The sequence below is a fragment of the Babylonia areolata genome, chromosome 9, assembly GCF_041734735.1.
Source record: "Babylonia areolata isolate BAREFJ2019XMU chromosome 9, ASM4173473v1, whole genome shotgun sequence".
Taxonomy (NCBI): Eukaryota; Metazoa; Mollusca; class Gastropoda; order Neogastropoda; family Buccinidae; genus Babylonia; species Babylonia areolata.
In genome coordinates, this window is record NC_134884.1 from 13,357,873 (window position 1) to 13,369,434 (window position 11,562).

Sequence of the window (11,562 nt, forward strand, 5' to 3'; positions counted from 1 at the left end):
GATTTTAGGCATGTCCTTGTTGTGGGTGGCTGTCCTGGGCTTCATTGTCATTTACATCTACTCCCTGATCGGGTTCGCCCTTCTGCGCGCCTACTTCAAGCCTGACGACTACCTGTACTGCAAGACGCTGTTCCAGTGCACGGTCACCGTCATCCGCTATGGGCTCATCGGGGACATGTTTGAGGTCAGTGTTTTGTAGAGGGTTGGGGTTCGATTCTTCTGTTTTGTCCTTGTGCTGTGATTAGGACTGTTCTGTTGTACAGTCAGCTTACTGTGTGTTTACTTCATTTGTATCTGTCTTCTCTGTCTGCCTGTTTCTGTCTTTCTCTCTGTCTGTCTGTCTGTCTCTGTCTGCCTGTCTGTCTTTCTTTCTTTCTTTCTTTCTCTCTGTCTCTCTATCTGTCTGTCTGTCTCTCTTTCTCTCTTAAATTTTTTTTCTTTCTGTCGCCCCCCCCCCCCCCGTTCCCAGCCCCCCCCCCCCCCCCCTTCCATCTTTCACCCCTTCTCTCAGTCTCTTCTTCCATCCCTTCCTGTCTACACACATCAAAACTTATACGCGATTACACGCGCGCATGCTTACGCATTTAAGTACACACACACACACACACACACACACACACACACACACACACACGCGCGCGGTTAAGGAGATATGCATTTTTGTTTTAATGAAACAAACAAAATGTTCAGATGATCTTCCATCCCTCTGCAACAGAGTATGCATTCATGTGAACGACTCGTGTGAAATCGCTTTGAATTGTCTCTCTTCCCCACATTCAGCGCTATGTGCCTTTTATTATCATCTTCATTGTCATTATCATCAACACAGTTATCATTGTTCTTGTTATTATTATTATTATTATTTATATCATCATTATTATTATTATATTACTGGCTATGACAGTCTTAAATCTTCTTCTTCTTCGTTTGTGGGCTGCAACTCCCACGTTCACTCGTATATATACGAGTGGGCTTTTACGTGTATGACTGTTTTTAACTCCGCCATGTACGCAGCCATACTCCGTGTTCGGTGATCAGTCTTAAATGAGAGCTAATTTGTGTTTGCACAAGTCTTCTGTCATTGCTGCTGTGTGTACATGTCAAAATTATGGACAAGCCCGGCGCTTCCTTTTAATGAGGAAGTGTGTGGGTTTGTTCCAGTATACCTTTTATGTACCTGTGTGCTCGCTGAATCGGTGGCATAAGCAGCATTGACTTGAAGTTGTGTACCTTGTTGATGGAGAGAGAGAGGAGTTACCACTCTTTACTACGTTTACTCTTTACTGTTTGTTAATCTCTTGTTCTCCTGGCCTCGTTGTTTATTCATCATCATCATTGATCATTGATCATCATTTGTTGTTGTTGTTGTTGTGAACACTGTCGTGCCCCTCATCTCCAGGAGATCAAGGAGAACCCCCAGGGAAGCTCCTTCGAGAGCTTCTGGCCCCTGGTGGTGTACCACGTGTCCTTCTTCATCTTCATCACCACCATCGGCCTCAACATCATCTTCGGTATCATCGTCGACACCTTCTCCGAACTCAGGGATCTCAAGGTAACGTTGTAAAAATATATATATATATGTGTGTGTGTGTGTGTGTGTGTGTGTGTGTGTGTGTAATGCGTGCGCGTGTGTTTGTATTGTATGTGTGTGCGTGTTGATGTGTGTGTGTTTCTGGGTGTTTTGTATGTGTGTGCGTTGTCTGTTTATTTGCGTTGTGAGTTTTGTGTGTTTTTATGTGTGTGCGGGTGTATGTGTATGCGAGTGTGTGTGTGTGTGTTGTTTGTATCCATATATGCGTATGTACGTTTTTATGCATGTGTGTAGGGGGAGTGGGGGGCAGTGTCTATTAAATGAAAGCGAAATATGCTGTATACCTACTTGATTGTGTATTGTTGACACCTGCGTGTCTTTGTGCAGTGGAGAGCAGAGTCCGACATGAAAGACACCTGCTTCATCTGCAGTCGCAACAGCTACGACTTTGAGCACCACGGGAAGGTCAGTTCGCAGTGGAGATATGTCTGATGTTTTTTGATGGTGTCCCATTCTTTAGAGCTCGGTAATCTGTAATATTTCTTACGGAGAAGTTGTCAAAAAAGCCGTTCCCTTTTAGGACAGGTAGATTTTTGGTAGATTTTGTTTTTACAAATAATGATTGTGTATTTGAAACAAGCAAAAATAATCGGCACACTAGATTAGATAGTAAATGATAAATAGGGAAAATGTTAACACTGTTGTTAATTCATTTTCATTACTATTGTAATAAATGATAGATCGGGAAAATGTGAATACCCAGTTTATTTGTTTTCATTGTTATTATGATTGACACGCACTTTTGCAGGCATACAAGGTGCTGATCATTCCAATGGGTTCAAAACAGGTTTGCTTTACTCTAACAGCAATCCTGCTGTGAAAAATGTGAAGGAGTTTTCTGAAGTTGGACTACTGGTTTCGTGTGATACGTGTGTAATGACTGGGCAGAAAGTTGGCATGATGATGTCGGAAGAAAAAAAAAGTAGAATGCATCAGTGTAGTTCACCTGTAGCTCCTGGCGCCCTTTCTCCCAGACCACTCTCTGCTGAAGGTATTAGAACACGACAAAGTTAAGAAAACAGAACGGTTTAGATGTGTGTGTGTGTGTCTGTCTGTCTGTCTGTCTGTCTCTATCTGTCTGTCTCTGTCTCTCTGTGTCTGTCTGTCTCTGTCTCTGTGTGTCTGTCTGTCTCTGTGTGTCTGTCTGTCTGTCTGTGTCTGTCTGTCTCTGTCTGTGTTGTGTGTATGTATGTATTTGTGTGTGTACGCGCGCGTGTCAGACTGTTGGTACAAAAATACGACAGTGCGTGTGACCGCCAGTTTCTGAGCTCGCTCAGCCGTGCGTGACCTGTGCTGTGCACACTGTGTGCAGGGCTTTGACTGGCACGTGCGGCACGAGCACAACATGTGGGCCTACATCTACTTCATCATGCACCTGGACGACATCCAGACCAGTGACTACACGGCGCTGGAACTCTACGTGGCCAAACTGGTCAGCGTCTCCGTTATTTACTTGTTTATCCATTCATCTGGGTATTACTCTGTCTGTACATTAATGTCACAGATAGGTATATTTCGTGATTGCTGCGCTTTGTTTTCAGTTCAGAGTTATGCATGGTGTGACTGACTGGTGTGAAAGCGCTTTGATTTGTCTCTCCACAAGATTTAGCGCTGTATAAATACTAATTGTTATTATTAGTTTTATCATTATTATTATTTTGTTGTCGTTGTTTTCTTTTAGTAAGAACCGTTTTATTCATTCTTTTTTTTTCTTTTCTTTTTTTTAGATCTGTTTATCTATTTATGTGTTTATTTATTCATCCAGACAGTAGTGTGTCGGGCGTTTCGGGGCCACTGCTGCCATTTCCTTTCTTCTGTTTCTTGTTTACATGTACGTGTGTGTGTGCGAACTGTGTTTGGTTGAAAATCAAGAGAGTATAGGTAATGTTTCTGTGAGCGTAACTACAAACTTGGATCATAAGATGATATTTCTACGAGTTTTACCCTCACTAAAGAGACACAGGATTGGAGCGTAATGTGATTCTTCTCTGCGAATGACTATCCAGTTAGAGAGCCAAACATTTCTATCGAAAGCTATTTTTTCTGTGATTTGCCATCGCTCTTGTGTGCACTTTATTGCAGTTTGATACTGTAGTCCCTTATCAATTATGTCCAAAACTGCCATTATGTCACACAAAAGACACAATATAGGAAGATGTTTTTCCTACCTTTTTCTCCCTCTGCCATGTCGTTTATATGCTTAAATTCATGTGATCATAAATACAAATAAATAAAGAAATAAATAAATAAACAAAGGCGTGATAAATAACGAAGAAGGAAGCATTGCAGAATGGTTAAGACTAAGAGGAAGGTGGCCGAATGGTTAAGACGCTCATCTGCCAATACAGTGTCCGTGAGGGTCTGGGTTCGAATCCCGTTCTCCCCCTTTCTCCCAAGTTTGACTGGAAAATCAAACTGAGCGTCTAGTCGTCCGGATGAGAATATATACCGAGGTCCCGTGTGCTGCACACACTTAACGCACTGAAAACGAACCCATGGCAACGAGAGTGTTGTCTTCTGGTAAAATTATGGAGAAGAAATTCACTCTGATAGGTACACATATACCTGCACGCACTCAGGGCCTGACAGTGCGTTGGGTTGTGCTGCTGGTCAGACATCTCCCTAGCGGATGTGGTGTAGCGTATATGGACTTGTCCGAACGCAATGACCCCTCCTTGAGAAACTGAAACTGAAACTTTGCGGCACTGTGTGGCAGATGGAGAAAGAGAACTATGAGTTCATTCCGCTGAACCGTGCCCTGTGCCTGTCCTCTGTGGACATCGATTCCACAGAGTCCAAGATCGACGACCTGCTTCACGCCGTCACCAGCATCGCCAAGAAGCAACGGGAAGACGTGAGTTGTTTCTCCATATTTCTTGTTCTGCTTCTTCTTCTTCTTCTTCTCCTCCTCCTCCTCTTCCTTTTCCATCCACGCCTTCTTCTTCTTCTTCTTCTTTTTCTAAAACATTGATAACATTTCTTTACATGTTTGAAAGTCCTGGCAAAGCATCATAAAGACTCCAACCCTTTGCGATGAAATGACTTGTACCTAGTCTCAAACTTGTAAAAGAAAAAACTTAATAGCAATGCATTTAACAACTCCTATGTGTTTTTTACCCCACCCCCCCACCCAAAAAAAAAACAACAACACAACAACACTTTTCTCTTTGCCTCACAAATCCTCCTTTCCTAAATAGCATAATGTTAGTCTTATCTTCAGCAACACACACTTTCACATGGTCAGTTTTTAAGGGAACGTAGTTGTGCTTGTAGTCCTCTTGGTGAAGATGATAACAACACTACATTGACTACAAATAGCAAAATAAACAGTTAAGCAGGTTTGGTAAAATTTGAACGCCGTGGACCCCAATACTGTTAATGTGGTTTGCAACTTGATTAATAAATATAGAGAAGAGTGCATAACTCATAACACAACCTTGTCTTGCATCCGTTGGACAAGAAAATTAATCTGAAGATTCGCTGTTGACGCGCAGACATGAAACTTGAGATTTATAGGACCTCCATACCCTTCATAGCACCAAATGATTTCCTCTCATACCTTCATTATAAATTACTTTCAATAACTTATTGTTAACACGAGAGTCAAATGCTTTTTTAAAGTCAATAAATGCAGCGTGAAGTTTCTGTCTTCTTTTACTTAAGTGTCCGAACAGTTGCATAACGATTGAAAATTTGGTCCACGGTTGGTTGATTTCTTCGGAAATCAGCCTGATTTTCAACTAATGTATTTCTGATTTCCAACAAGGAACTCAATCTTTTATTCAGAAAAGAAGTATAATATTTGCCCGACGCATTGGGTGATAATGTCACTATATGATAAGATTTATTGTCTGGTTGATCACCATCACCTTTCATACAAAACTGGAACAACTATAGCTTTGGACCATTCCTGATGATATATTCACAGTCATTTAAAAAGTTTTTTTGAAAAGGCTTTGTCAAAAAACGTGATAACCTCTTCACATCCTACTTTCAAAATTTCCGAAACAATATCTGTAGATGGAGGGATGAAGATAGATAGAGAGGTTCTGGATGGTGAACACACACACACACACACACACACACACACACACACACACACACACACACACACACACACACATTTTAAGCAGCAGGGAGATATTGACGCGAAGTCGAAAATGTGAAACCATGAAGGTCATCACCTTAAACACCGTGTTCTGTCACGCGTCAAACTGATATGCTGACAGTTGAAAGTTGGAAAGTTGATCTGGCTTCATTGCTGATTTGGATTTGTTTTTGATGCGCCTCTGCTATGTATTCAGATATGCATTTGCATTAAAATGATTTTATATGTATGTATGCATAGAAAGATATGATATATGTACGTATGTATCAGTACATCTCTCAAGAACACTACACTCATTCATCCACCCAGTCCAAAACCTGAACACATGAGGACTCACTAACTCATTCACTTTCCCCCTCCCCCCTCACCCCTCTACCACCACACAGGAGGCGGAGAAGAAGCGTAAGGTGGAGAAGCTGAAGCAGAGACGCTGGCAGGAGAAGCACCGGCGCTTCATCTTCGGAGTGCCGGCCAGCGAGTACGACACGGACCGCGACCCCCTGCTGCCCGTGTCCCGCGCCCCCAGCATGGACCGCTTCCAGTCCCCGGAACCCAGCACGGTGGTGGGCCGACCGTCAGGCACGGGGGACGGGGGAGAGGGAGGAGGGGAGGGGGGTGACCGCCAGCAGCACTCCCAGGCCTCGCTGGCCAGGTTCCTGGCGCCCCCTCCACCCCCGTCCTCCTCCACCACCCCCGACTCGAACCGAACCACCCTGTCCCTGCCCCCTCCTCCTCCCCCTCCTCCTCCTGCTCTTCCCCCTCCTTCAGGCAGCCAGCACCACCACCACCGCCACCACCGCCGTCAGTCTCCTCCTTCTTCCTCCATGCCCCCTCCCCCTCCTCCTCCCCCTCCTCACGCCTTTTCCGTGTCCCCGCCCACGCCGACGACCTCCGAGCCCCCGTCAGAGCCGGACGTCCGGGGAGAGCATCCCTCAGAGAGACGGCCGCAGCAGCACCCCGCCACCTCCTCCTCAGCCTCCCCCCCACTGCTGCCCTTCCAGCGCGCCATGGCGGGGCTGAGCGGGACGGGGGCGGGCCGGCCGCAGTCTGACGACGAGGTGGAGGAGGAGGGCGTGTCGGACAGTGACTCCGGGGGGGACACGGGCTTCCCCCACAGGGAGGGGTCCTACGACCTGCTGGATGACGACATCCCCCAGTCCCTGCCCCCTCCCCCCGCCCCAATCCTAGCGCCCCCGCCCCTCTCCCCGCCCTACACCACGGCGTCCCGCCGCTCCCCCTCCCCTCCCGCCCCTGTCGTCACCACCGCCGCCGCCACCTCCACCACCACCGCCGCCACTGCGTCAGACGACGGAGCGTCCAGCTCGCGGGAAAAGACTCCGGAGTCCTTCGGAGACTCTGAGGACACTGGCTCCACCCAGCTGTGAGGGACGCGTTGCTGAACTTCGGGGGAGTCTGGAAGCGCAAAGCTTTTTTTGTTGTTTTTTTTTTTATTCTGACTGAGCTTTCTTTTCCTTTCAGTTTGTGAGCTCATCTAAGAGTTTTATGAGTTCTGACTGCTCTCTTTTTGTGAGTTCCAGTTCTGAGAGTTCACTAAGTTCTCACAGTGTGTACAGCGATGTGTGAAAGGGTACGGTGCTGTTTGAAAGTGTTCAAAATAAACAGACTGGCACCGTGCATGGATTCCTGCTGTTTCTCACACACCTGATGTCAGAGGACAGACTAAACCTTGGTTCATGACATGTTTGCACCAAGCAAACGGAATACTTGTGATAGTTTGGAGAAAAAAAAAAGTTTAATGATTTGCCATTGTTGGATGTTTTCCATTAATCAGTAACAATGAAAATTTGCCGGAACCTGTTAATTCTGCTGTGTTTTTCTTTTTCTTTTTCTTTTTCAGCAAGTGTCAAGAGATCATGGAGTCATTTCCATAACATGTTGGATTTTCATTCGAAAATGATGTATGTTTGTCATGTGCACATGTGCTTGCTTCTGTGTATTCTAGGCTGGTGGTGGAATCTTTTTTGTTGTTGTTGAGAAAATCACATTGCATCCAATGTCTCAGAAAGAAACAGTTAATGGTCTTCCTGTTACAAGGAAATAGGACGATTTTGGTGGTGTAGAGACTTTAGTGACCTTCCAGATCGGTACGGGGAAAAAATGGATACATTCTTGAACTTGTTGTAACCTATATCGTTGTGTTTCAAGAAAACTGATCTGATTGGTCTGTTCGTATATATTACAACTTTTTTCTGCTGTAAGATCAATGCCAGCAACACGAGAAAAAAGTATCGGGCAATGATTTTAACAACCTTTTGATAATTACTTTTCATTCAGTTTTTTAAAATGGGTTTTAAATACACTGTGTCTTCGATGCTGTTCACTGTTGATCTTGATGTTTTGTGTACTAACACGACAAAGAGGCCAGGAAATTGTTAAAAGCTGTGATTGGCAGTTGCCTTTGTTTTCCTTTTTATTCTGTTTTAAGATTTTGTTTTCAAATTACCACCAGATCGAGAAGGTTTTATATGAGATATGATATATACAACTAAGAGGCATCTGTAGAATGTTGGATTCCATGATCACATCGATTGTCTCAAAACATTTCTTTGGTACAGTACTCTCTTCCTTTCAAGCCCCAGTTTACATATTTTGGGGATGTGTTTTATCACACCAGGTACCTTTTAGGACATCATCTATACGCACAGCTATTCTTTTGCTTTTTTTTTTCGTCTTTTGATTTGACAGATCGTTTGGATTTCACTGCATAGTTATCGCCAGACGTTCCAAAATGTAATGCTTCGAGAGTAGTATGAATGGAGCATAAGAATGTATCAGTAAAGTTAGAACAAATTATGCACAAGGTATAGCCTATATCTCAAACCTTGTTCTTTCAAAGACACATGTAACAAGAAGCGTTTTGCAAATAAGGAAAAGCTTTTATTTCCATATTGTGGAAATGTAGAAATAGTTTTTCGAAGAATTTGTACTGAATAGACTAACACGTGTTCGTACTGTTTTCATATATTCATAATACCCAAGTTATTACAGTTCTCAGAATCATGTATGCGTATGTACAAGCACGAGAAGTGTCTTGGTAATGTGAGTTCTTTGAATGCATTCTTCAGTGGTGAGTGATTTAAACGTGAGAATTTAAAAAAAAGTATTCAAAGAATGGTTGTGAATGTAGAAAGAGAGAGAGTCACTTGCTCAAGTCACAATGTTCCATGAAGATTTCCCCGTTTGCTCTGGCTATAACAAAACATGACCTGCTTGTGAAGTGGTCATGCAGTATGGTAGCTTTTTTTACTCCTGACCTACGATCATGACTGTGTTTGTTTTTGATTCACATACATGTGTGTTGTTGTTATTTTGCTCTTTGACACGTGCTACACATTTCCCATGACTTTCCACAAAACGCTTGGAATAATCTTTGAAATGATGATACTCTGTTGATTTTGTCATGACGATACACTTGATTGATTGATGGATGAACACACGATGGTTTTTACACCACAAAGAGAAACAGTATTGTTTCTTGACTTTCTGACATGTAGCTCTCCTGCATTCTGAGCACAACGACCGCCTTGTCCACAGTGAACAGAACACCATTCACATCTTGTCCACAGTGAACAGAACACCATTCACACCTTGTCCACAGTGAACAGAACACCATTCACACCTTGTCCACAGTGAACAGAACACCATTCACACACACCTTGTCCACAGTGAACAGAACACCATTCACACACACCTTGTCCACAGTGAACAGAACACCATTCACAACGCCCTGTCCACAGTGAACACAACACCATTCACACCTTGTCCACAGTGAACAGAACACCATGCATAACGCCTTATCCACGGTGAACAGAACACCATTCACATCTTGTCCACAGTGAACACAACACCATTTACACCTTGTCCACAGTAAACAGAATACCATTCACATCTTGTCCACAGTGAACACAACACCATTCACACCTTGTCCACAGTTAACAGAACACCATTCACACCTTGTCCACAGTGAACAACACCACTCACAACACCTTGTCCACAGTGAACACAACACCATTCACACCTTGTCCACAGTGAACACAACACCATTCACACCTTGTCCACAGTGAACACAACACCATTCACACCTTGTCCACAGTGAACAACACCACTCACAACACCTTGTCCACAGTGAACACAACACCATTCACACCTTGTCCACAGTGAACACAACACCATTCACACCTTGTCCACAGTGAACACAACACCATTCACACCTTGTCCACAGTGAACACAACACCATTCACACCTTGTCCACAGTGAACAACGCCACTCACAACACCTTGTCCACAGTGAACACAACACCATTCACACCTTGTCCACAGTGAACACAACACCATTCACACCTTGTCCACAGTGAACAACACCACTCACAACACCTTGTCCACAGTGAACACAATACCATTCACAACCCCCTGTCCTCAGTGAACAGAACACCATGCACAACACCTTGTCCACGGTGAACAGAACACCACTCACAACACCTTGTCCACAGTGAACAGAACACCACTCACAACGTCCTGTCCACAGTGAATAGAACACCATTCACAACGCCCTGTCCACGGTGAACAGAACACCATTCACACACACCTTGTCCACAGTGAACAGAACACCATTCACACACACCTTGTCCACAGTGAACAGAACACCATTCACACACACCTTGTCCACAGTGAACAGAACACCATTCACACACACCTTGTCCACAGTGAACAGAACACCATTCACAACGCCCTGTCCACAGTGAACAGAACACCATTCACACCTTGTCCACAGTGAACAGAACACCATGCATAACGCCTTATCCACGGTGAACAGAACACCATTCACATCTTGTCCACAGTGAACACAACACCATTTACACCTTGTCCACAGTAAACAGAATACCATTCACATCTTGTCCACAGTGAACACAACACCATTCACACCTTGTCCACAGTGAACAGAACACCATTCACACCTTGTCCACAGTGAACAACACCACTCACAACACCTTGTCCACAGTGAACACAACACCATTCACACCTTGTCCACAGTGAACAGAACACCATTCACACCTTGTCCACAGTGAACAACACCACTCACAACACCTTGTCCACAGTGAACACAACACCATTCACACCTTGTCCACAGTGAACACAACACCATTCACACCTTGTCCACAGTGAACACAACACCATTCACACCTTGTCCACAGTGAACAACACCACTCACAACACCTTGTCCACAGTGAACACAACACCATTCACACCTTGTCCACAGTGAACAGAACACCATTCACACCTTGTCCACAGTGAACAACACCACTCACAACACCTTGTCCACAGTGAACACAACACCATTCACACCTTGTCCACAGTGAACACAACACCATTCACACCTTGTCCACAGTGAACACAACACCATTCACACCTTGTCCACAGTGAACACAACACCATTCACACCTTGTCCACAGTGAACACAACACCATTCACACCTTGTCCACAGTGAACAACACCACTCACAACACCTTGTCCACAGTGAACACAACACCATTCACACCTTGTCCACAGTGAACACAACACCATTCACACCTTGTCCACAGTGAACAACACCACTCACAACACCTTGTCCACAGTGAACACAATACCATTCACAACCCCCTGTCCTGAGTGAACAGAACACCATGCACAACACCTTGTCCACGGTGAACAGAACACCACTCACAACACCTTGTCCACAGTGAACAGAACACCACTCACAACGTCCTGTCCACAGTGAATAGAACACCATTCACAACGCCCTGTCCACGGTGAACAGAACACCATTCACAACGCCCTGTCCACAGTGAACACAACACCATTCACAC

The 11,562-nt window shown here is 44.5% G+C and overlaps 1 protein-coding gene across 5 annotated transcripts in view; it reads left to right on the top strand.

The window, feature by feature from the left end:
- LOC143286064 (inositol 1,4,5-trisphosphate-gated calcium channel ITPR3-like) overlaps positions 1-9,521 on the top strand; it is a 392,528-nt gene extending 383,007 nt beyond the window's left edge. For all 5 annotated transcript variants that reach the window (XM_076593621.1, XM_076593622.1, XM_076593624.1 and 2 more), the window contains 6 exons: positions 9-184; positions 1,400-1,552; positions 1,919-1,996; positions 2,904-3,023; positions 4,308-4,445; positions 6,086-9,521. In XM_076593621.1, coding sequence (XP_076449736.1) covers positions 9-184; positions 1,400-1,552; positions 1,919-1,996; positions 2,904-3,023; positions 4,308-4,445; positions 6,086-7,084 — 1,664 coding nt within the window. In that variant the 3' untranslated portion in view covers positions 7,085-9,521. The remainder of the gene's footprint in view (positions 1-8; positions 185-1,399; positions 1,553-1,918; positions 1,997-2,903; positions 3,024-4,307; positions 4,446-6,085) is intronic.
- The last annotated feature ends 2,041 nt before the right edge of the window (positions 9,522-11,562 follow it).